At 38.4% G+C, this 27,430-nt stretch overlaps 1 protein-coding gene across 9 annotated transcripts in view; it reads right to left on the reverse strand.

Moving 5' to 3' along the window:
- Window positions 1-418: 418 nt before the first annotated feature.
- The window catches only part of SCML2 (Scm polycomb group protein like 2), a 72,765-nt gene continuing 45,753 nt past the window's right edge, over window positions 419-27,430 (reverse strand). For 8 of the 9 annotated variants that reach the window (XM_085585283.1, XM_085585266.1, XM_077781623.2 and 5 more), the window contains 8 exons: window positions 24,186-24,436; window positions 19,007-19,142; window positions 16,966-17,169; window positions 12,373-12,555; window positions 11,261-11,374; window positions 5,063-5,344; window positions 4,221-4,384; window positions 419-2,765 (listed from right to left, as the gene is read on the reverse strand). In XM_085585283.1, the coding sequence (XP_085441409.1) occupies window positions 2,640-2,765; window positions 4,221-4,384; window positions 5,063-5,344; window positions 11,261-11,374; window positions 12,373-12,555; window positions 16,966-17,169; window positions 19,007-19,142; window positions 24,186-24,436 (1,460 nt within the window). In that variant the 3' untranslated portion in view covers window positions 419-2,639. The remainder of the gene's footprint in view (window positions 2,766-4,220; window positions 4,385-5,062; window positions 5,345-11,260; window positions 11,375-12,372; window positions 12,556-16,965; window positions 17,170-19,006; window positions 19,143-24,185; window positions 24,437-27,430) is intronic. The other variant, XM_085585261.1, reaches the window with a different exon arrangement.

The following is a 27,430-nucleotide window of genomic DNA, read 5'->3' on the forward strand; positions in this document are numbered from 1 at the left end:
AGTCACTGGAACAAGAGACTTCTGTATCACAGAAATAAGAAATCTTGAAGTCTACAAAGTTCAAACTTACTGCCATTAACTGCTTTGATTTAAAATACTTCATATCTTTATCTGAACACAGCACAAACAGTTCTTATCAGTCTCTTCCCCTCCATGTTTATATGAGAATTCTGTAAGCTTTAAGTTGCAAAATGAGATATACCAAACAAAATAGTTGAATAACTAGGTAAAAGCATAGAACAACCCAAATTCAAACATTAATTGCTTCAGATGAACAAGGTTACCCTTTTCATTAAAACCTCCTTATTGCAGATGTTTCCATGAGCTGTCAAGAACTGCCAAGTGCCAGATCAGACAGCCACCCTTGCCTATGCAGAGAGCACTCACACATCCACACAGCATCAAACAGAACGGACAGTTTACAACAATGAACAAACTATTTTATTTTTCCTGCTAGATAAGAACATCCCAGTGAAAATAAAGAATAAAAAATATATTCTGCTGTAAGACTCTGAATGCTTGAGTCTCACGCAACAGCACACAGCGAAATTCTGGTGCAGAAACATCACAGTTATCTTTGTGCACATGGGTACACAGAATGCCATGAACAAATATTTATACCCATAATAGTGCCATGTACAAAAGACCAAACAGAAAATTCAAACATCTTTGTTTTTCTTATGCCAAGGGCAACGTAAAAAATGAAAGCTGTTTTCAGTCAATTACTTCCACTTAAATTGTATGGGATCTTTTTATGCTGAAGAACCCAAATTCAGCATAATAAAACATAGAAGAAGTAGTATACAATTATATATATGTATAAACAATATACTGAACACATAGGGCATGATGATTCCATTAATATATAATTTTTGGTGTAACCATATGAAAGTTAAGCCAATATTTTTCTAACACCAAGAGAAAATATTCTGTTTCTTCAATCAATGCTCTGATATTTTCTTGCTATAAAAAGCATGCCTGTATTGTATCATCTAAGCATACATACACCATGAAAGATATGCAAAACAAATTGATGCAGATAAACTTTAGTGTCAAATGTCTAATGATGTAATAACAAAAACAATTCTCAGGGCCCAAATGACTTTCTGAATTGAAATTGCATTGCAGTCACTTAAAATAATAAAATACTTGGACTTGTGAGTCACAAAATTTGCTGTTTTCTAGCAGTACCTCTGCTGAAATCTGTTGAGTATCAGTCTATGGGTAAAGAAAGTAATTTTCAAAAAAGGAATGTGTAAAAAATACATTTATACTGTATGTTTTCATATAAAAAGGCATTAAGAAATACAATAAATCCTACCATTTTAGGAATACACCTTCCCTAACAAACAGTTTTTATCACTTGACTATTACATACAGTACATTCAGTTTCCTAAACAGAAAGTATATTTTCTTGTCCCTGATGTATTTTACAACTGGCAGTGACAACAAACTGTTTTATTATCACCACTCATTCTTGCAGCTTATACAAACAGCACCAATTTTACCCAAAAAAAAGGTTTATGAGTTACATAGTAGCACTTCCTCACAGGAAATATAAACCCAAAACATTGGAACCAAATGTGTCTTTCCAAATATATATCAGAATATATGGCTCAGAGTTAAGGGATGAATAACCAGGAGTATTGCATAGTACAGGGACCTTGCCTGTATGAATATAAACACCTTTTGATTGTTTGTCACCTTCTGACTCCAAGAACAAACTAAACAGGTGCTAATGAAAGTAATACAAAACTAAATTTACTGGTAAAAAAACAACAAGAAATTGTACAGTTCTCTCTGGCACAGTGCAAAGTACACATTAAAAAACTGAAAATATATGTACAGTGTGTATGTATATTTTTATATAGTATGTATTTCCCTGACACATACACATGTACATATAAAAAGCATGAACACATCCATGCCGATCTTAGCAAAAAGATGGAATGTTTAATATGTGGATACATTATTCCAGTGAAATCAATCTGTCTCAGAAATGGCTGTTTATACAGCCAATACGATCTTCCATGAAACAGAAATATTTACTGCCTGCCTAAACTGACAATATGATACATTTGTCCTCATAACTTCCCAGAGGACTGATAATCACACTTTATAAAAGCTTATATTTGTATTAAGCCCTCTCTTCCATTTCCCTTCCTCTCTTCTGAAAGACCAGAATATTCACTACAGAGATGAAATCTTCTATTTTAAGGTTTTCTTGCAATATAAAAGTTTACAGCCACCCCGGTAAAAATTATTAACACCTGATGCTGGTTTAATTTATTATTTCCCTTTGGGATTCAGCTGTTTTGGTTCTGGATATGAACACGTTGGCTGAAGCCTGTAACACAAGAACACACTTTTGAGGATTCAGAGAGCATTGTTACCAGACCTGCCCAGACCCAGTATGATCAACTGTCCTTCCCTGCCAACTTTCTGTTAAACAGTTTGCAAAAATACTAGAATGTAATACAAATCCCTCCCCCCCTTTATCCTGAATGTCTCTTTCACAATTCGAGGCCACTTTCAAAAAATAAAGGTTTATATCAGCAAAAGCGTTTCAAATCAAGGCGATGGCTGTGAACCTGAGAGCTTGGTGTGATCCGAACACACGTTTGTGGCATTCCCACTGGCTAGAACTTTCCTTGTTTAAGTCGTTCAATGTGGTAGCACAACTTTAGGGCAGGCCCCAGTTTCAGTCCCATATACTTCATAATCATATCACTCCTCAGTAAGAGTAGTGCCTTCCCATCAATTTCCTGCAGGAGGAAAAGAATAAACACAACAGACAACTACTTGAACAAGCTGCATGGTAAAATGGGAAAGTGCATTATAGTTGGTTATACTGTAGTAAAAATATATCTACTATATATAAAACAGGAACTGTAAGTTTGAATTTACAGATGACCACTGAAGTTTAATTTGTTTTAGTATTTTTTAATGTGTGATGAAGTGTTTGAGATGTTAAAGAAAGATAATGATAGTAAATAAAAGAAACTGACCAAACAGTCCTCAGAATTAGTGTTTCCAACCAGGAAAAAAAGTGAATGGGTCAAGGGCAAAAATAAAAAGAATCGGCAAAGGAAGATCTGTGCAGTTAGAGATTAAATGATCCAAGCACCAAGGCCTTGCACTGAACCTTGAAAACAGCTGTTGGAGGATTTTGGCATGCATGTGCAAATGGTCACATGAAGGAAGGAAGGGGTTAGAGACCATCTAAATACGGGAAATTAGACAGATCTATTTCCATGCTGAACCAAAGAGATTGTCAGGATCAAGACCAAGGACAACTTAGTCAGATTTCAACTGTCTGACTGAGAAGCTGCTGAAATATGACAGTCCTAAGCTGTTAGTATCATTACATACCATAGACAGGCAATTAGTTCCATAAAGCACCATTAAGAGAAACACTGTCTTACTTTTTTAAACATTAACAAAACAAGTGACATTTACTGTTGTTATATAACTAAGAATAAAATATAAGAAGGAATCTCCATCAGAAGTTATTTTGATTTTTCCTTCCAATCCAGCTTACTCAGATATTAAACTGTTAGGAGGAGCTGGAGCAGGAGATGGGTGAAATACTACTAAAGAGAAAGGAAATTTTTTTTTGGAGAGCCATATATGAAATAAAATAAGAAAGAAGCTCTTTATTGATCAATCTACCATAGAAAGGTACAGCAAGAAGAAATAGGGGAAATCAAACCTACCACAAATGGATACAGTTTCTGTCTCTAAAAATAATATCTAGTCAGACCTATAAAACCCTTAGACATTGTTTTCTCAAACAGATGCATTATTTCAGTTCTCAGAATTTTAGCATCAATGATCAAGTGCCTAGGTAACAATGGATAACATCATCTCTGCTCTAGAAGATTGTCTCCAAACAGGGAGACTGAGTGTCCCACACTGTACATGACAACGCCATCATCTCTAGAGGCACCAGGGAGAACAGGGGTGCCACAGATGTTGGCCACCAGAACTTGGGCTCTTCCAGGTTGGCATTATTCCACATACACTGGGAAGAGGTGGCTATTTATGTTAGTCTAGCAAGACTGAAAGAAAATAGACTGCAGGAGGGGTTTCAGGTAGAAAAGCAAGTTTCCACCTCTCGCTAATATATCAGGAGGGTCTACTCCACCTCCAGCTGCAAACAGACTGACAGACATGACACAACTGTCTATCTACTAGAACAGAATGGACAAGCATCATACATGTCTCCTGAAGAGTTCAGCATGTGGAGCCAGTGCCCGTGGATCAGCTTCTTTCACAAAATGCACTACTTCCTCTATTGACCAGGTGGAAGGATCCTTATTCACTATTCTTGAAGGTTCCCTTTTTAGTGAATTCAAATCCGGTCCAGTTGTGGAGCTTGCAGCTTTTAATACAAAATTATTGTGAAAAGAAGAAGTATCACTAGTTTGTATAGGGATAACATATTTCATTTCATATAAGACACTTTAATATTACCTTACAGCATTTATTATGCATTGTTTGAAATATATTAAAATGAAAAGATGCTTTATTTTCCTTTTAATACTACTGAACGGTGCCTTTTGTCTTTAAATGACTTCTACAACTGCAAATACAGCAGCACAAACATTAGCACTGTGACATACCTAGAGGGATTAGTTTTACTTGTACTTGGCTCCTGGGTAACAAGATGCTATTAACTGGGAATGAGGCAAAGGCAAGTGAAGCTGTGCAGACAGAGGGAAACCCTATCCTTGTATTTCAGCAACCTGGCAATACTTGATAAGATGCTCAGGAAGCGAGCTGCATATAGCTATCCCTCTTTGCTCTGGCTTGCTGCAGCGTCCATCACAGAAGCAAGAAGAAGCTGCAGCAGCAAAGACCTCTCTACTTGCACGACACTATTAACACTAACAGGCTTGAGTTCTGTATTTGCAGTTACATTAGCAAGCCTGACATGCTTGGCAACAGCACATTTCACTCCATATGCAAGATCTCCAATGACAAAGAACTTCTTTATTCATAACTCTGCGTGTTAATTGAAGCAGCTACATATTCTGGAAGGTTTTGTGTGACAGCATACCTTCAATGCGCCTCTGTATCCGATTCCTGCTGACTTCATAGTAACCACTGCTGCCAGCCGAGCTCAGGGACAGCCTGCGCAGGACTGGGGCTGAATTTGAGGTAGCAGTTGCTGGCTGATGAGAATTTCTGTAATATGCAGCATTTCCTGAAGTGCGGTACTCTGTGGAATTTCGACAGGTTGGGTTTGATGGATTTACAGAATTAAGTGCAGAATCCATAGAATCCTCAGAAAATCGGTGATCTTTGGAAGTGCTGTTTTCCTCTATAGGCAATGTTTCTGCTACACAAAAAGCAAGCATCAATATGTTCAAGGTGATGGACATTACACTTTTGTTACTTAAGGCCTTGCTATGTTCTCTTGAAGGTACTGACAGATTGTAATCCTGTTAACAAATCTTTTGTGAAACAATCACTGAGACTGAATGGGACAGTGATTGTCCCATTCCTCAACTAATCATCTGGATTAGTCCCTTTCCTCAACTAATCACTGGCCTCTTATTGTATTTTCAAACATTATTTTTGTAGCAAAAGATTTAATATGTCAAGTTTGAGACATTCTTCCATTAATCATTTCAGTTGTACTTACTGAAAGCTATGAGCAGAGAAATGACAGAGAAATTTTCATAATAAAATCGTCTGCTGTAAATATTGATACATCAAATAATTTTAGTCAAGAATTTTCATTGCTTTTTAAACACATCACTAAAAAGACAACAATTAATATTATGTAGCATTTATTTTGCAAGACTTTAATATAAAAAAACCCCTCATGTTAACTAACAATTGTTCAGTAAGTTCTAAACAGCAGAGAGAGTTACTAACTTCATAAAGAAAACAAGTGGACAATTATTATCTAAGGACCCCAACAGATTCAGAGAGAGGTGCCATTATTAAAAAGGGAAGAGGTTACAGGCAAAGCCACAGGAGGCTGTGAGTGCCTGGTATGGCACACTAATGTTACGTGTCTTGACCCCCTGCTTTATCTGCACACAGTTCTTTGCATAGGGCAGGGTTTCAAGGTCTCTTAACTGCAGATTCTGGAAAGCTAAAGATACAGGTAAGTTCCTGAACCCACAGAGCAAGTTAAAAAAAAAAAAGTGAAGTCTCAGGTGGGGGGAGTATAACAATATTCTAGTTCTTGTGTCTTTTCAGCAAATTTATAAAATTTTCTTTACAAAAGAAAAACAACATCTACTCAGAAGACTTGTGAACTTTTAAAGTCTGTCAATACTGATTCTAAGCCACATGAGTGGAGTTCAGCATGTCCCTTTCCCTGGGTCATGAGACCCAGGTTTGCTTCATTACTGAAAATTCCACTCCTATTCAGCCCAATTCAGGTCTGTTTGAGAGAAGCATGCTATGTGAGGAAAAAAACCCAACTCAACAGGAGCATCACTCCATTCTCTAGCAATCATAGATATTCTCCTCAGTTTGTAACAGACAATATCTAGCACGAGAAAGAAGTTGGAAGCATGATGTACAAATCTGTATGAAACAAATGCTGCTTTGGCAGGAGAGTTAAAAGCTGGAAAAATATAGCTAACAGGTTCACAGAAGTGTAAGCCCCACACTACCATCTTGAAAATAACTCTATTGAAGTTATAAAACATATGCTAGCGAGGCAGTATATTCTTTGGAATAAGAACTGGTATGTTCTGCAAAACAAGTTCCTGAAACAAGCTTTTTACTACCTTTTTTATATGAAAACTTTCAAGAATTTATTGGGCAAATGCCAAATTAAAACCAAAGGAAGAGTATTTTCCTAAATAACCCAGTGACCTTCTCAAGCATGCTTTCAACTTGCTTCATGAGATCTCAGGTTTGCTTTCTGAATCCTGTTTGAAGTGAAGTACAGTGAAGAACTGTTATGTGTATTTTGACCTTCTAACAGCATAACCATGAAAGGGAATTAAAGGCTCTCAGAGAGCCAGCTCCCTACTGAGTGAATTCGGTAAGGCAAGACCACAGAACCACAGAATGGAACCACAGAATCGTTTCGGCTGGAAGAAGCCATGATGACCACTGTTAATCCAGTACCACTGTGTCCACCACTGAGCCACACCTACGTGTCTTTTAAATACTCCCAGGGATGATGACCCAACCCTGGGCAGCCTGTTCCAATGCTTGGCAAGCCTTTAGTGAAGAAACTTTTCCTAATACCCAATTTGAACTTCTCCACGTGCAACTTGAGGCCATTTCCTCTTGCCCTATTGCTTGGGAGAAGCGTTAATTGGGACAAGATATGAATTCCCATCTCCCAACAACCTCTTTTCACACAACTGTAGAGCACAGTAAGGTGAAAGGAGGTGAACATTTCCACCAGCTCCCTCAGTACTCCTTGGCAGATTTTATATGGTCCTAGACCTGTGCACATCTTAAGTAGTGACCATTTTCCCTTGGATTGTGGGGGCTTCAATCACTACTGCTTTCCATCACTACCTTCCAGTTCAGGATGTTGGGTACATGTAACAACTGAACTTAGTACAAAAGACAGAGGAAAAGGAGGCATAAAGTACTTCAAACAGCCTTCCTCAAACTTCATCACTTTGTTTCCCCGAACATCCAAAAAAGGCTTGAGATTCTCCTTAGCCCTCCCCTGACTGCTGAGAAAAATGAGACAAAAATTTTCATGTCTCTTATGGCAGTAGCCAGATTAAGTTCTATGTGGGCTTTAATCTTGCTAATTTTCGCCCCAAATAACCTAATAGCATCCTTGTAGTCCTTCTGATTTTCCTGCCCCTTCTTCCAAAGTCCTTTTTTTTTTCCTGAGTTCCAGCCAAACCTTTCTGTTCAGCCAGGACAGTCTTCTTCAATGCAAGCTTGTCTTTCAGCATGTGAGGACAGCCAGCTCCTGTATCTTTATGTCCAGTCTTCCTGGACTCCTTATCTGCAAGGTGATGTAACACCTTTTACTAAATTTGACAGTCATGGAATAAAGAAGCTTTTATGGATACAAGTCCTTCTCTTTCATACAAATAACTTTCAAAATAACTGCTGCAAAATGTTCTAGTTTGTCAGACCTGAATCACAAAAGCAAAGAGGAAGTTACTGAGGTTTTTGAAGAAAACAAACAAGAAAATAAAAGCCTTTATATTTCTCAGAAGTACTTAAAGCAACTCACCAAGATTAAAAACAAAAGGTGTCATTCCACAGAATTTCAGAGAGACTTTAAGATATAAAGTCAATGATGCACACTATAAAATTAAAAAGTACCCAACCAAAGGAAAATTAGAGCTGTAGAGAATGAAACCACATCTCAGTGAAAGGCTGAAAGGCAGAAGTGATACCTTAAATCATTAACAGCAAAGCTGTATGAAGGAGCATAAGGTGTAACTGACTGAACCTGTACATTCAGATTTCAGAAGTCTTGAAAGGCAGGATGAAACACTGCAGGCAACACTCCCCAGCAGAGACTTTCGACTGGAATATTAAAGCATGTACCAGCCAACTCCATGTAACATAATAAGAAAAAACATTTTTAAAGCTTTTATGGTAAACTAGCAGGAAACCAAATAAAGGTTGTTTTTTTTTGGTTTTTTAATAATTGGCTTACATTATCTTTGTCAAGATTTCTGTAGGAAAAAATGTTAAAAATTGACTGTATTACCAAAGAACTTAATTGCATTCATTCCAGTTATATCCCAAGTTTCCCTCTGATGTTATATATTCCGAAGCAAATACTAGGTTTGGGAAAGATCAACTCTTGATTTTTTCCTCCAAGACATCAGCATTTCAATTTATCTTACTGTAAATGCTAAACTCATATACACAAGGTGGAAATGCTAGCATATATTTCCCATCATTTTTTGTGTAAGGCTTTCTGTTCAGTAGCTATAGTATTCAATCCACTTTCCAATCCATCTGTCCAGCTTTTCTACAATCAAAATGCAGCAAAATCGGCATCCAGGAAATGGAGCATTGCAATCCATGGAGTGACAGAGTTTGCCTATCTCAGCATTTTGAGCAGCTGTGAATAACAGAGGTATGGAAGGAGATGGGAGGTTCCACTGCAGAATGCCTGACCTCTGGGTAGATTAATGAAAGGCCAGTAAGGGGCCTTAAGTTTCAAATGTAGGGATGACAGCAGACTGTTTAGGCACTGAAGCCTTCGCAGGAACTGGATGTTTTGTTTTCTTGAGGCTCTTCTGGGAATTAGAAGCCAGTTGTTCTGTCTCATACATAACAAAATGATGTAATTGGACACAGTAGTAGGAACACTCTGTTTTCAGGGAAAGGGAGTCCGAATTATTCCCCACTCCCTCCTTCTTTATCTTTCGTAACTTTAAGAAGAAACTGTTGGTGAGCAAGAAAGGCAGCGAAACCTGCAAAGCATATCCCTGAGCAGATCAGAAGGAAAACGAGCTGTTTGAAAGACTTTCCCACAATTAATCCATTTTGCCTTCAAATGATATTTCAAAACAACTATTTTAAGACAACTGTGTCTCAGTGGAACCAGAACTTTTTAGGGGCAGATCTTTCTTGTTAACCAACCCATGACTGACCGCTACAAAATTGCCTCCAGATTTTCAGCAGAGGACATTGTCCTAATGGGAAACACACAATGCTAGAGAACACTCTGCCTGTTAAAATATACAAAGTACAAATTCAAACCTCTGAAACGATGGAAAAATACTTACTTTAATTACTTTTTATTCAAGTAACTGCATTTTACAATGAACTAGTAATCTTAAAAAGTATTTTAAAGGGTACCCTGACTCCATCTGTAGAAGATCCACTAGCAAACAAGGAATAAAAAGCAGTGTGTGCACTCATGTTTACTTGAGTAAGATTTCTTACAAGATACTGCAGATCTACTTATACATTTGTTTTGCTCCAAATGAAACAACTTAATTTGAGTGTTAAGTGCTCCACACTTATTATGTTAGTACCAGAAATATAACTTAGATATATAATGTATCTCTGGAATTAAACCAGAACTTCTTTTGTGAAGACACAGAAGTCAACAATCAATGAAGAACTGTATAATAACAGCTACAGGAAATATAAAAATGTGAATATGTTATATATACACCACATAATAAAATGTATCACTTTAAATAAGCTACCATTTGAAACATTTTAATTTTACATCCTTTTCTGCTTTAACTGCAGTCTTATGGCTTTTTAATATGCACAGAACAGATATCCTGCCCCCACTCATGGTAACAGATAGAAAATTATTTAAAGGTCACAAACAAAAAGAAAGAAAAAAAGGTGGAAAAAATTACTAATCCCCATTATTCTTCAAAAAAGCCCTCAGAAATTATGTGCAAGTAACTTGCTGCAAGAGAAAGTATGTATCAGATGGAATAAGTCAGTATCATCCAATTACCATGTCTTAAACAGTTAAGTAGCAAATACTCAACCATTTTTCTGTGTCTCTCTCAGTGACATTTAAACCTAGATGCTTTTACTTCACATCTGAGGCAGACTAAGACTAGACATGTGCTCAGTTACTGCAGCTGAGCTGCAGCACAGGAAAAAGTGTTATTTTATCTGTGAACTACACCAAACTAAGAGTGAGCTGTCACAGAGGGGTCACACCACTCCCCTGGCCATGGCTGCCTTCCACTCAAGCCTTCCCTGTGCTCATCTGAGTCCACAGAGAGTCACTCCAGAGAAGTCAAACAAGACTACACCAGATTTTTTTCTGTGATTTTGCTGACTGCTTCAGCTCACTACCCAGCCAGGGAAAGGGAGCTGGGGGTGGGCTAGGACTCACTGCAGGGACAAGGAGGCAAGGAAAGCAGGAGCAGCACAACTTCCACTAGCAGCTAGCCATAAATTTTGTGACTGAACAATCAGCTGAATTGTATCATCAAACTGCATCCTTACTCACTTAATGAACCCAGCCTAGACTTAACAGTTGCTTCCAATTTATCTCCTAACCCATTTCAAGGCAATTGGTATTAGGCTCAGTAGCTCTACATGGAGCAGGAAGCTTCATCTGTCACCTGTGTGCCTGAGCCCCTTCACAGAAAAGGCTGCGGGTTTAGGAGAAGCACTGCTGGAACTTGCAGTAGATCTTCCCTAAGTGCAAAATCTGAGCCAGTGATCAATAAGTAACATAACTTCCACCCTGACCTGTCAAAGGCTAGAGACAAACCAGATACATATGTTGTACTCAGTCCTTTTTGACTGGAAATACTGAAACCATAAAAAATCCTCATATATAATTCTGACATAATGCAATTACCTTCAGATGGATGAGCATCGTTTCTGGGAAGCTTAGGGGAAAGAGGAGCAGTGTATGGTGGAGAGTCCTGAGGGTATCGTTTAGCACTCTTGTTTTCAGGTATTTCTTCTTTGGCTGTGAAGAGGAAAAGTCACTACCTGTTATTCTAGCATAAAGCTGCTCATGGGCTAAGCCCAGAGATAGAAGCAAAGACAGACATCAGCCATCCACCTTCCATTTCTTGTGTCACACAGACTCAGTCACTTCAATACAAAATTTCAAAGCTGGATAACCTTGATCCTGTCTACCTTCCTGAATAGTTAAAACTAAGAACTTTCATAGAATAGATAGAATTATAAACATAATTTCTGCATTGGAAAGAGGAAAAAAAATTCTGTACCAGCACCCAGAATACAGACTCAGCTATCAAATATCTCTGAGGAAGCTTCATTGCCAGTATAAGTCTTGTGAAATTGTCTTGACAACAAAGCTATCTCAGCTGGCTTATCCTGGGACTTGTAATACCAAGTCCTACAAACAACCTGTTGGGAGATCTTGGGCAAGTAATTGCATCTTCCCTTGACTCTACATTCCTGGTGCAGCAAAAGTATTGGACTCACACAAAGTTTCACAAGCAGCCAGTTTCACAAGTTTTTCTACTAGATGAGTGGACTGTACATAGTAGAAGGTAAAAAATTTTGAGCCACCCCTAAGTGAGGTAAAAAGAGAAAGAAAAGACTTTGTACTTGTGTTGAATTCCCTTTCAGGGGAAGTGCCTTCTCACAGACAGCAAGCATCTTTGGGTAAATTTAGGTTATGAGCTGAACATAAATTTAACAAATGAAATGTGAAGTTTTGAGCTTTTCTTTTTAGCAGTATCACGGTGGTAAAGCACATATGTTTTCTGGCTTGCCTATAAGGAGAAGTTTGCTGAACAAAATTATTTCTGCACATGTGGTATGACCTATCCATTACTGTCAAAGCACTTCCACACTAGAACCAATTCACTAAGAACTGAAGTGTATTAATTGCAAGCAATTCACATCACAGAAAGACTAAAAAGTTGCATTTCATAAAGTGCCCACATTTCTCAGAAATATCAGCACTTGAAAACAACAAGTGATTAACACTACCTGGCTTATTCCTGTCGTACTCCATAGGACTATGTGCACATCCCATGTAAGGGCTGAAAGGCTGGCTACTGAACAGATTATCACACTGCAGGCTGTGGCAGAGCTTCTCCAAGAAGCGTAGGACAAACGATGCACTGTTTACAGAAGGAAGATTGATGGTGTGCTTTTCCCCATCAAAGGAAGCTGTGAATAAGAAGATTATGTCAAACACCCCCAAGCATCATGAAGTATAGTAAAACACCATCATTAACTTAAAGGAGAAGACAGACAGACTTGATTTAAACCATGCAAGACATGAGAGGAGTAAACAATCATTCTGATAGCTTAAAAAATTTATATCCAAAGGACTGATTTCACCTTCAACAGGATGCATGTCCATTTAAATTTGCTCTACGGTAATTTATTTTAATAAAATAATTTTGGATTCACACCAGTATAACAAAACTTACAACTACCCCTTCACCACTTTATGTGGAATTTCCATTGCTTTTAAAGCAGCAAGCTCTCCACCACCTCTTTGCAAAAGATAGCACAAGAAAGACCCTTTACAATACTTGCTAAAAAAATAAAAAATACCCCAAAGCCCTCCAAAAAAAAAAAATCAACAAAAAGCCCAAACAGTTATTAAAAAAAAAACAACAAAAGCGCCAAAAAAACCCTAAAGAAATTAAACAATTTTAGTATTTTTTTCTTGGTTTCTAACTGAATGGAGAATACTTGTGGTAAGGTGCTGGCATCCATTACCATTGAAATTTTGACTCAGAAATTGTTTTGCCATTTGCTATTTTATCCCTAGAGAAATCTATCCTGCTGTCAACACTACAGTGGCCAAGCACCCATTTATTTCAACAGGAGTTAGGTGGCAGAGATACCACAGCAACCACAAATGGATCTGTTGTCTTTTAAACTGAGTGATTACAAAGAGACTGGACAGGTGCCTATGTCTTTTCCTTGCCCTCAAACAGTATGGCAGCTGAGGATAATTTTCTTTTTTGTGAAAATTAGTAAGGTTTGGGAAAGACTCAATACTACAGATACATGGATAAATAATTACCATTACATCAGCTAAAATTTTTAGTCACTTGTGATTAGGAAGACTTTAGAACAAAGCAGGAACAAACTTGCAACTTAAGCTTAGGGCTGAAAAGAAGTGGCATAAACACCAGGTTTATGCATCAATTTGTCTTTTTGGTTTTCAGCCTGTCATGCAGCTTTCTGTTGTTAACATAAGTTTCCAAATGATAAGCAGAGCTTTAAATGATCACATTTTGTTGGTAGCAGATGCTAAAAAAAAAAAAAAGAAAAAAATAAAAAAGCCAGAAATGACAAGAAAGCCTTTACTCACAGATCTGAATTCAGGAATATTTCCATATTGTGTTAGAAAAGAGACAGATAATATACACAAAACCAAAGAAAATGCCTAAGTCTAGCATATTTTAGACTTCTTTAGGAAATATGAAGTGTCAATTACTTACACTGTTGATGTAAGGAAGCTTCTGATTAGGGTCAATGTGACTTACCAGCCAGCATCAATAACAATGTGCTGCCTCTCCCACCTGCTTTCATAACAGACTGACCAGTTCAAGTGCTTGAAGTTTAAGAGTCAGTACTACAAGACTGAAGTGTTTCCATGGCCTATCAGGTTTTTTCCAGGCTCCAGTGTCCAAATGAAATGCTAATGATTAACAGTCCCTCATGTCGCTCAGACACAAGGTCCTCTACATCCTGTTTGGGGAAGGAGTCTCCAAAGGCAAATTTTTGCTTGGAACTCAACCAGTTCTGGAGAGCAAATGAGCTGTGAGACCTACCATAGATTGACCTCCTGACAAATTTACTGCAAGGCAGTAGTCAGCTACAGCAGAAAATTATGCTCTATAATCGCCTTATGGACCTTTCTATATGGCCTTTGGGGAAATGACTTATTCTATATCTCTTAATTTCTCATTTTGAAAAAAAACATTGAAAAGAACAGTGTTACTCAGGAGTTGTCAAGAGGACAAAGCAAGAAACAGCTGAGGTGTTTTGACTGCCCCACTAAAACATTCCATGAGAAAAATCCACAAATAAAGATGCAGTACAAGCACAGTTTCCCCAGACTCTTAACACCTGAGGGCAACCATACAAACTCCAACCAAGGGTGTGGGATCCAGATCCACAGGCTCAACTGTCTACCCTGCTTACTTTCCAGATAAATGCTAAGGGAAAAAAAATAAAAAAGGAGGACCTCTGAGGCAATAACCTCAATTTTAATGATACATAAACAGGGATTGCAGCTTGCATGTGCAACCCCAGCCCTCAGGATGAAGAGTCATACTCATTCTTCATCTTCCATTCTTTAAGTATGTTTTACATACCAGATTCAAGCTGGGAAAACAACTGAGAACAAAACAATCAGAGAAAACAATCAGAGAAATGTTTTTTTTTCTGATAGTGATGGAACTCATCCTAGAGTCTGATTTTAATTCACTGCTTGAGAAAATTTATCTGAGCCTCAATCTGTTTCAACCCACCAAACACCATAGTCTCTGTGCTACAAAGAGAAAAAAGGAGCTGACACCAACTCCATTAGTGGGATTGCTAATAAAGCCTTTAATTTCCTTTCTGTTTTATTTGCCTGAATTGAAAGCTTATGCATTAAGCAAAAATAAAATAGTTTCACTTTTGTTTGAGAAAGAAAAGATTGAAAAATACTAAATTTAATGTTACTCAAAACAATTATTTTCCTTGGTAGCTGAAGCAAAAGAACCCATTAATTATTCCATGCATTCTGGCAAGATCATTTTATCCATATCCTCCTCAGCACACTGTTTCCTCCTATGGCAGGTATAATACTTTCTACAAAAGCATCAGTTCACAAAAACTTAGATTTCTTTGTTTATTCTCTGCCACAACATTTTTTTTAATTGACAGTCTCAAAAAAAAACCCTTTAAAACCTGAACAACAAGCCACCCTTCAAACCCACTTCAAAACTAAAGGGCTACAACTGTATTTCCTTATTTTATTCTACTGTTGCTTCCCTCTTCTTCCTTACTATTCATGTGCACAGCTAGACGTAACGTGCTACATTAATCTAAGTCATATTTTATGCTTCACAAAACTTACCACTCACAAATTTTTGATAAAATGACAGGGAGTGTTTGCTCAGCCACTTGTCAGCTACCTGTTTGACAAGCCAAGGAGAAGCAAGAGCTCAAGAACACTAGAAACCAACTGGGGCCCTGTGGCTTACTATTAACCAGACCAGGACTCTTGCCTATGGAGCGGTCCACACCAGGTTCCTCAAATCCAGAATACAGGCTTTGGGGTGAAGCCAGGTGCACAACAGTAAATCCTTTTTTTATAGAATTTTTGAATGCAAACAAGCCACAACTATGTAAGGAATCTGCAATTTCTCTCTCCTGTTCAAAGTTATTATTTTCAATTACTCAGTCACAGCCCAGATATACCACTGGCCTGTGAGTTAGCACTTGATGATAAACAATCACAAACAGAATATTGGCAACGAACATCTCAGGGCATTTTGTTGTAGAAAATTGACTTGTCTGAAATAGGTATAGCAAGGCATAAATAATGTAACAAACTTTCATATATATTGAAAAAATAAAGCAGTACCAGTTTCAGACCTACATATATATGATGCCATTAAACCTCTACTACACAGCAGAGAAGCAGCATCCATTTTGTGCACAAACTCAGGGGGATGCCTAAGCAAAGCTCACTGTAGTTCTGCCATACACAGATTGGGGTGCTGCTCTTTAAGTACAGTTAGACAGCAACATCTTTATGAATATTTAACTGAACCTCTATTCCTCTAATCATCTATCACATCTGGTGTTAATGTTAAGAGATTAAAGGAATGCCAGGTCTTTTACCACCACTGAAGGAATTATGAATTGATGTACTAACTGTTATACATAGAATATTTCCTAGCCTAGAAGGAAAAAATGTCAAGCAACAGCTATTCAGATTGAGACATAGAGATAATTTATCTACAAACCTGCCATCAATATGTAATAGAAATAAACCTATTCCGTAATAGGTGACTTAGGTGAATGAAGAGTGACCTAAGATACTGCTGCAGTTCTGGGGAATGGGGCAAGGAAAACAGAAGCAACTTTAACATGTGGAATCACTTGCCTGGAAGCGAAACAAATTAATTTGAGACTTGTCACCCACTTGGTTAATGCTTTAAGAACACAAACGTCGTGCATGGATAAGATTATGTGAATGACTTGAACTAATAAAGCTGATTATTTAACTTGTAGTAAGTTTACTTGACAAATGTTTGGCTACAGCTGCTAAACGAGGTACACAAGCTCTACTTAGTGTAAGAAACTAACTGTATTGTGCATTTGTAATTTAAACACTGCTATTGCTTTAAAAAATACTTAATAATATTTTAATTTCAATTTAAATAATTGTTTAAATCATGCTGAACTCAAGAGTAAGACAAATCCTACACCATCAAGGTTCACACCTGTGTTTACACAGCTACAAAAGGAATATAAATTCATTGCAGCTACTTCAGTTCTTCTGCCCTACCTCAAGTTCAATAAGTAAAGAAACAAAAGAAACAGAGCATCTTCACATACCAGTTATCACTTCCCCTCCATGATGGCCAGATTTCAGAAATCCAAAGACTGTTTTGGCTTGATAGGCACAATCCACACAAGCCTGTACAGCCTGCTGAAGTACCACATTTACAGGACCTGGTCCAAAATGGTCTGGAAGCTGCTGAACCTTCTTCTTATCCAGGTGAGGCCCAGAATTTCCATGTTTGTTCACATAAACACACACTGAAAAAGTACAAACCATATTTACTACCAAGGAACCAAGACATGTTTCCAAATTAGAACAGCAAATTGTCATTTCAGTTTTAATCCTGCATAAAAGCTATACTGGTCAACTCAAGCAGCTGAGCGTGTACACATACTTTCAGAGCATGCAGAAAGTGCTCTTCTACCAAGGAAGAGCACTTCTTCTTCTCCTGACTGAATCCTAAACTCACTTTTTTCCTGCATTCTGAAGCCCTCTTCTACCTCACTAATGCAACAAAGCTGACATGATCTGTGCTTGTGTTTTGAATAGTCTTTACTCATACACTAGGTACAGTAAAGTACAAATTACTGGCAGGTACTCCAAACTGCCAAGTCACAATTCTACAAAGCAGGCCTTACCAAGTTACTGCCTATTTTTTTTTTTTTCCTATTTGAGAAGCTGCAGCATAGAGAACCCTATGTTATATACCTGCCACTGATGCTCATTCTGAAGCATCCATATGGCACTAACATATACATCACACAGTGTGGCTACCAAAGGCCTGTAGCTTCAGAACACCTGAACCACTCACAGGATTTCCACGCTGCAATGTGGCTTGTCTGCTACGTAAACACTTCTTTACAAACACCGTAAGGTGGTTTAAAGTGTAGCACAAAACAATCATATAGGACTTTTGTAACTGCTTCTTTAAAAGACAATGTGAAACTGTCTTCCAAAACAATTGCCAAGGCAGAATAACATGGGAAACATGTAAATGATGATTTTTTTTTTTCTTGTTCATTCTGGCTGCCACATGAATGCACCCAAGACATTATTACAGCTTAATGAAAAAATGTGCCTCTGTGGTGATTGAGCAATCTAAACATTCTATTACACAAAGGACTGACATATTTTCTGAACTGTAGTTTGATTTTAGATAAAAACCCTGAGCGTTTAAAAATAAAGTATGTATTTTAATGATGTAGTGTCTTCATGCATATCTGTTTACTCTCTGATTTCTGCAAATTGAAGGAAAATCTCTTTGTACAAATAATCAAAGCTACAAATTAACAATAATAGTACGGCATCTTCTGTCTGGGCTCAGCAACAACTGCCTTGCAAAAGGTTTATTTTCCTAGGAAAAAGGTACTTGTTTCCCCCTCATCCATGACTGAAACTGGGCATGAGAAGAGCCTGACAACTACTATTGTAAGAACAGATTTTTGCATGTAAAAAGGCACCCCAAGCAAAATTACTGTAATTTATGGAGTTTTTAGAAAGTTCTGAGATTTCAGCTGACAATATATTCATTCTTTCACTACAGGGTTACCAGTTCCTCAATGGGTTAGTTCATTTACTAGCTTATTTCTTTTCTGCCAATCCTTTTCAAGACACATTTCATTATATTTAGAGGCAAAAAAAAAAGCAAACATGAGGAAAGAGGAATGTATTCCCTCTGATTGCCATTAGTGGGTTTTATGAGAGTTGTTTCTTTTCATGTAAGACTATATAGAGATAAAATCTCAATTTTGTAACGTTACAGTACAGCTTGCATGGGATCAGAATATCATATGAGCTTTCAGCTACGTCTATTCTCATTTCATACATTAAGGAGTAGGACAGACATGAAAGAACTGTACAGTTTCCTTCTTCACACAGGAACAAACTGCCAGGAAAGTCCCTGTGCCCCAGCACTTATTGCTATAATGTGGAAATCAAAATACCAGTTCTGAAAAGTAATTCTGGCTCCTACAAATATCTTTCAAAAATAAGGCAGCTGGATAAGGATTTACAGTACTAAGTTTGCAGCACATTCTTCATAAAAACAAAACTGCTTGACATGGAAGCCATTTCACACATTTCTTTGTTTTTTACCTGTGGATATAACTGCTGCAGTTGCACCAGACAAACTGATTCCATCTTTAAGTATCTGTGCAGTGCCATTTTCCCCTTCAGGAGATGACTGAGGAGAAAGAGATGTAGGAGTCAGTTGTTCTGGCAAGATTTTTTTCTGTTAAGAGAAAGAAAAAAAAAAAAACGGAGTCAAAATGTTTAATGTTTTTAAAGGAGTCTGCACAACCTTCCTGCTATCAGTTATGATCTTAATAAAAGTAGGTGGTTCCTCATTAGAAAAGTACCACACACAGCAGAGAAGGGAAAGTCCAGGAAAGGAAGACCAGAAACTCAGTCTGCAGTTACAGCTACTTTAGTAATGCAGTGGAAGACAAATGACTTAGAAAAGAACCCGCCTTTGCCTAAAAAGTGGGAAAATAAAGAGCTTTATATACTACTTCATGACTCATCTAAAAATCTTCAGAAGAGGTATTTCAGGGTATTTTCCTGCCCATGCCCTTCCAGCTGGGTTTATCACAGCTCAAGTAAATTAGCTGGGCTGTGTATGTACTGCCATAAAAAACCTAAGTCACAACTAGGTGTCAACATTACAGTACACCTGTAGTTTTCCTCAGCTTGTTTCAAATGGGTTGAAATTCTCAAGTAATCACTTCCAGGAATTTTCAGGTGCTTCATGCAAGAGATCAAACAAGCCTGTAGTTACAATCCAGTCATGCTAGTTGCCAAAACCTTTTCCTTTCCCAAAGCAAACTTATTTGCAGCTTATCATATGACAGATAACCAGAGTTCAGAGCACAGCAATTTAGAGATTGGTCCATGTGCATTACCTTCTCCACGTGAGGAAAAGAGATGTGCACATGGAAGACATTTCACAGAATCACAGAATGTCCTGAGTTGGAAGAGACCCAAAAGGATCATTGAGTCCAAGTCCTGGCCCTGCACAGGATACCCTAAGAGTCACACCATGTGCCTGAGAGCATCTAAACATTTCTCAAGCTCTGTCAGGCTTGGTGCTGTGACCACTTCCCTGGGGAGCCTGGTTCCGGTGCCCGGTCACCCTCGGGGTGAAGAACCTTTTCCTGATACCCCACCTAAACCTCTCCTGACACAACTTCAAGCCATTCCCTTGTGTCCTGTCACTGGTCACCAGAGAAGAGTGGTGTGTTTTGAAATAGTATGAAAATACATCAAATTAAAGAAATAATAAATCAGAGTTCATCACTTTTCCCTTCACCACTTATTCTTGCATGAGAACAGATTACATTTTGACTCTCTTACCTAGCAAAAATTAGGAATGTAAGAGATTACCCAAGGTCTTGACACTGCTGAACACAGCAGAGACTTGTGGTAATGTGGTATGAATTTACCATTAAAAGTGATACATAGTGAAGTAAAACTTCAGTCAATTTGCTAAGGAAGGCTTCTTAAGGAAGCCCTCTTCCATTTAGCAGCATTTGTCCTCTAAACTTATAGAAGCAGGCTATTGTCCAAGTAATTTATTGAAAACCTTGTGGAAAGCAATCAGCATATATACCTTCCTAAAAGAAGCAGTGCTTAACTTCTTCACAACACCTAGAAAGAAGAAATTAATTTTCATCTGAAATCCAGAGCACTTTAAAGAAAAATTCTGTGCCACTTACAGGTCAAAGAAGACAGGTTTGGCTGGGGAAAGTATTTGACAATATGGCACTGGGAGGAATCACCATGAACATAAGGAATAGACTGCCCAGGCTTGGCATTGCTTTGTGAATGACATGAGGTGGCACAGAACAAAGTAGTGATGTACTTGTCAGGAACTGACCATTTATCTTAACACTGGGTACAGATAGGTCTCCATCTTTTAATACATAAGGAGAAAAAAATGCACTTGGGAAGATTGAGGTTTTGATCTGAAGTCCAACATTCCTGAAGGCCCCCCCAAGCAGGGATTCTTGTAGCAGGGGGAGGGCAGTTTTCTTTCACGATGCTACCAAAAATACCCATTTTTGGTATTGGTCAAATTAAGGGAAAAGATGAGGAAATGGGGAAAAATGTAGGAATGAAATACAAACACTTAACTAAGAGGAACCATCCACTCTCTACACCAATGCACACATGAGGTGAGGCTAGCTGGCTGTTTCCTACCTTCTCCCTCAGAAGGCAATATAACATATTATGCTTGCTCAGCTGAGGCTCTCATCTTGCAACCCCCCCGTGACAGGCTCCAGCTGCGAGCCCAGAGCCATGTTTTTAGTGAGACAGGCCACAAGCCCTGCAGGGCTGGGCACAGTGGCTTGGTCTGGCTGGCCCCTGCCAGGGAGGGCATGGCAGCTCTGTCACCTGCAGAGAGCAGGGCTCACAGCTTATACTACCAGGGCAACTTCACCAGCTTCATCCTCATGCTTAAAAACTCTTTTTGTGGGGCTGGTACCCACACTCAGACCAAGGGGTTTCCTCAAGAAATTCTGAAAGGAATTCTTTGCACTGTTGTGTAAAGTGTACTTTTAAATATAATGCGAGAGATGTGCAGAGGTTCCTTCTTTACTATAGAAGAGTAAAAACATACAGTGCAAGCTGTGAGAAACAAATGAAAAACAAAATCCAACATACATCTCATACTTACAGAGTTTGGAAAAAAATTAATTAAAGGCAAAAAATGATGCAACAGTTCAATATTTCTAGCTGTATAATATAAGTCAGTATCTGCAAAATTATAAATACTGCAGCATAACAAACCTGAAGGGGCAAAAAAATTCAAACAACTTTGCAGAGAGAGAGGCAGATACCAATGTCCCTAAATACACCAAATAGCGAGCTCACACTTGAAGCACAACAATTTAGTGTAACATCTGGAAAGGGTTTTTTTGCATCAGTCTAGGGGGGTGGATGGAAGAAAAAAAGCACTTTCAAGCCTCTAGGCACATACCACTTGCATATTTGCATACATCCTGTGAGGTGTACAGGCTATATGGCTGCACTTCTTGTCAGACACACCCTGACTGCAGAACTCCCACAAAGCCCCATTTCCTCTCTTTACCCTTATGCTAACAGGTGTAATAGTCCAAAGGAAAGTTTGCACATATGTATAACATCTTGGCAATTTAACCACTTACCAAAGCAGTAACAGCCTTCTGTGAATTCTCAAAAAGAGCTAATTTTTCAAGTTTTTAATGCTAAAGTTAACAAAGTAAAAATCCCAAATTAGATGTATCAAACCTAGATTTTGCAAAACCTCCCTGTTGCCTGGTCCCACAGAGGAAATCAGGAATGCATAGAGGTACCACAGATTTGCTGCCTCAGGACAGGGTTATGTCAGCACTGACACCCATTCCCCAAACAGTACCTCCAAGCACTTCACACAAACCAGGTGTCAAATGTTCCAAGCAGACACTTTCAGACACCCAGGGCCCAGAAGCCTCTTCTAATAGCAAGGTGCCTCCAACTACTGTTTCAAAACATAGATAAAGCCTCTCGATTTCTTTTTAATGAGAGCTAAAATTCTTACATGAAAGTGCACATCCTGCCACACCTGAATAAGACCTGAAGATATGACAGTCCTGTGTTCAAAGGTGTCCTTTAAAGCCCAGTTCAGACTTAGAGAGAACAAGAACACCCCAACCACCAGCTAAGCCTGGATAGGAGCACCTTTCTCCTCTTTCATCTCTGTTGCTGTGCATTTTTATACACCAAGTAAGAGAGAAACAAAACTGGAGACAAATTCCATCACTAGTCTACCAGTTTGGACGTCTGACTGCAAGGGGCAGGCAGCAGAGAAGAGTGCTCAGCTTTCAATTTATGGTCCCCAAAATAATTTCTTTTATCCTGTGAACATCGTTTCAATGAAGTGCTGCTTCCAGTTTCATACTAGAGCTTCCACCTATGCTCTAGTAATGTTACTTCACTAGCACTTCACACTGATCAGCACCATCACCAGAAGGGAGAATCCCCACCGTGCTATTATTCCACCTCTTCCCACGCATTATTAGGAATAGATCCCACAACCCACACTTATACAGACTGGAGGAGAAAAGCCTCCAAACTTCTACTGCTTGATTCTTGTTTGGAGGAAAGGGGAACAAACACACAAAAAAAAAACAAAAAACAAAAAACAAAACAAAAAAAAAAACCCAAAAAAAAAAACCAAACCAAAAAAAAAACCACCAGGAAAAAGCACTACCTTCCATCTCCTCACTAGTGCTAATGCAAAGCAGGAAGGAGCACAAGGACAGACTCAAACTGCCTGAGGGAAGACATTGCAGGATTGCTACTCTTCTTGGACAGCCTGCTGTGCATGAGCGAACCTCAGAAAATAGACTGTACTTCCACAGCAATTCAAATTGCCCTAAGTCTGCCCTGCTGTGATCCTATTCTTCCTTGCAGCAGCTGTAGCATTTGGGTTTTTTTGGGGTGGAGCAGACAAAGAAGGAAGTAGGAGGGATGGATGCTGTGCCAGCTGTCTACCAGTTGAGTTCCGTGCACTGGCTCGCTTGGAAATTGCTCATGTGTCAGCATTGGTGGCAGTGGCAGTGGGAAGTGCGGTGAGGGGACAGTGTGTACCTGAGCAAGCAGCTCCAGTGTGTACCTGAGCAAGCAGCTCCAGTGTGTACCTGAGCAAGCAGCTCCACCAGAGCTGAAGATGGAGGCAGCTGCCAACATTCCAGGTCTGACTCAGCTGGGCAAGGAGAAAGGCATCATGCCTTTCAGACCAGGGCAGAATTAGGCCCACATCTAGAGAAAAAGAAGCTTCCTGCTTCATGCTAGTAGCTCCAGAATTAGGGAATATCCATGAGATTCATTTGGCAAATCCAGCTGTATGCTTAAGAAGCCTAAATTACGCAATGAAGTCCTGACTGGTTTTAATTCTTTGTTTCTAAACCTGAAAAAACCCCAAAAAACACATGCTATATATATGGTTCAGTAACGAACCAACTCAAACTAAAAAGTTTAAATGCTTCCCTGTCTCTCTACTTCAGAATAGCATTTTTCAACACCAATTACTCACCCATAAATAAAACAGTAATCTTGTTTGGGAATAAAATAATCCACAGGACCTTACACTAAAATATTCCAGAAGAGGTATTCTAATTTTTTTCTTGTAATCAGTTGCTGAAAATAGTAAAGCCCTGAAGGCTGAAGAGAAGATAGAAAATTAAGTAATAATAATAAAAAATCTCACTGCAAAATTTTGCAAAATAAAGTAAAGTAGTAGATAAGGACTAACCTTTTTTCCAGGTTTTAAACTTTTTTTCCTTGTTTTAAGATTTTCAGTATGAGAGGTGCTTTTTGTCAGGGGAATATTTTTAGGAGACCTGCCCTTCTTGGGAACTGCAGACTGTCCAGGGGGTTTGCCCCGACCTGGTTTCCTGCCCCGCTGCGCTGGTACTGGAGCAGATTTCTGTGGAGACTGCATTGAACGCCGGGTCACTTTGGAAGGGGAAGATTGGATTTTTGCACTGCTCTTTGTAATGGAAACTGAGGAAAAACAAAAACAAAAGGGAAGGGGGGGAAAACCTCAAAATGAACAATGGAAAGCAACTTTTCTAACAAAGGCTTAAAAAAATAAAAGTGTACTGCACAATTTACATTGTAAAATGAATATACTTTTTACTTTGAACTTAAGTAGCTGGCATGAAAACTACAGAACTTCATTGGTGCCAAAGAGAGAACTCTTTGTACCCATTCTTTTAGAGGGACTTTCCTAAGAGAAAAACATTCAAATAAAAATTGGGATAAAACTCAAGAATTAATCCACTCACCTTATAAATGTTTCCCATAATTTAATTACAATATTTATAAAGTGCCATTCATCAAGAAGGCCTTCAAAAATACTTCACAAATTATACAGCTTATAATACATCCCTTTTCTGCTAAAAGCAACTTCCACAACTACAAGACATGCAAACTACTTCTAGGGAGGTACAAAACAACTTTGAGCAGCAAAGAAAATCATCCCAGTGACAAGGAGAAACTGATGACGGGCAAAATGTCTTCTGTGAGTATTTGACTGAGATACTGGATTAGAAAGTTAAGCTCACATAACCATACCCAGATTTTTCTACCTGGTGCCATTTCAAAGAAGGGATTCCAAAAATCAAACACAAAGTATCATTTTTCTTCATTCTTAACACTGAAGTGATTTTCTCCCATGAGATGGGTTAATCTCCCATTCCAATTCAATATGGGATCCCAACAGATATCCACTTGGATATGTTCCAATATGCATATGCTGTGATAGCATTATAATCTGGTGTGAGGCTCTAAGATGTAACCAGACTTCATTAAATTAAAACTTCCTAATAAACAGGTCTCTTCCTACCAACTCACTCTTCTCTGAAACAATGACAGTTTTATTTTAACAATTCCCTTCCCAATGGACAGATTAGAACACCAAAAGGATGCTGAACACACCCTCAATGAAAAGATGTTCTGCAACATGCTACAGCAGCACCTGTGGCCAACAAAAAGCAAATATTAAGTCCCTGTGGCAGACAAATACTCCATTCTGTTGGCCCAACCACTGGCAGGCAGACAGATGCATAAATTGCAGGACAGGTAAGTAGAAGATGAAATAAGGAAACTTCTTGACATATTTTTTGTTGAGAGGTATGGGAAAGAAACACACAGCATATTTGAAATAATTTGAAAAACCTTTACACTGAAATTAGACAGCTTTCTAGCGTCACACTGCCCCTATCACAGCCTTTTGCATCTTGCTGATTGTGAAAGTCATGTGATTCACCCCAACCTTAAATACCATAAACTTAATGTGACATAACTTAGAGAAGTATTGCAAGTTTGAGTTAAAGCAGGCTTTGACTCTGTTGGTCATCAGTGCCCGATTCAAAGGTCTTATTCGTAATGGAAACAGAGCACAAGGGGCTGTTAATTCTGGATTTTTGTGAATTTGGAATCTTTCTTCCATGAAAGTATTAGTATGTTGAAGCTTTCTGGTAAGCAAGTAAAACAAAAAATAAACCACAAAGATACTTTTGAAATGAGAGACTGAGATAATAAAATATTTAAAGATTGAGTAACAATTTTAATGTCTAACTGTATGAATCATATTCAACTTAACAGTCCAGTAGCTTACTTTACAACTGTTCCTTTAACCCTGTATCTTTATTCAGGAGTTAACTGTTATTATTTGCAATAGGAAATGTCACTATTTTCAAATTCACTAAGATTAAATATACACCGCACACAGATTTCCTTATAAAATATAAGTACTACTGACACACATTTCTAAAGCAGTAGGAGCATTTACATACATTGCTATTTGCCTGATACAGTTACTAATCTAATATTCCTTAGTGGCAGAAGAAATCTCTTCATTATGGCTGGTTACAATCCTAATACATCAAATGCAGACCTGATATCCCAAGGTATCTGAAAAGGACCACCTTCTAGAGGTACAAAGTGATCACTTTCCTTTTATTTATGTATGCCAAAACATATCTTCATATGCAATGACAAAACAAGATGAACAGAATTTTAACCAAATGCTGGCACAGCATTTCTCTTATGCTCCTGAATTTCTGAACAACTCACATTAAGCTGTATATCTGGAAAGCAAAACAGTATCAACTATATGATGTACAGTACAATACTACGTATTATATTATACCTACAACAATAAAAAATGAAGCTATTTTTATTTATTGTGCCACACAACTATGCATAGAACAAAAGAATCATGACCTTGTAAAGAAATGCTGTTTAACAAATTCTTTGTGCTTCTGCATATGCTGAAATTTAGCAAATGCATTTCTATTCTCGCACAGTAAAGACCTAGCTGTTGTTAAATACACATTACTTTCAAGTCAACAGGTTCTAGGAGCACAGGTATGAGTTTTGGACACTGGGCAATCCCTACTCCCTTCCAGAAGGACATTCACCAGACAAAGAATAAAATGCAAACAGCTCCAGCCACTTCCTGCTGCTCTCTTTAACCACACACATCAAGCACTACCTTATCTCACCATCTTCCTACCTGTATACACCAGAGGACCAAATATGAGCAGCATTAACCATTAAGGGGGTGGGGGGGAATCAGGTACCACTTGGTATTTTTCCTTCTGCCTAGGGCTGAAGATGCTTTTTTTAAAAGGCAGGACTTCAACAAAGCCCATGCTGCCTGGGCAGCATCCCAGAGATAGCAGCAAATAAGGAAGCTGCTATTTGCATTTGTTGATTTAAGAGAGGATGGAGGGAGCACAAGGGAGTGGGAGACTGCTAAAGTAATTCCCATATTGTCTGCAGGCTGTATTGACAGTGATCATCAGTCACCTGCTCATAGTTCCCTCACCCGAGCCTTCAGAGGGAGACCAAAGGTTACACTGGGTCACAGGATCTGGGGAGAAATGAAAAGACATGCAAAATCAAGCTGCCAACCCACTGCATCTGTAGACAGAGTTATCCCCACTAGGCCACATGTTCCAAAAACTAAGACATTTTAATAGTCTCATG

This window comes from Lonchura striata, chromosome 1, assembly GCF_050655825.1.
Source record: "Lonchura striata isolate lonStrDom1 chromosome 1, ASM5065582v1, whole genome shotgun sequence".
Lineage (NCBI taxonomy): Eukaryota > Metazoa > Chordata > Aves > Passeriformes > Estrildidae > Lonchura > Lonchura striata.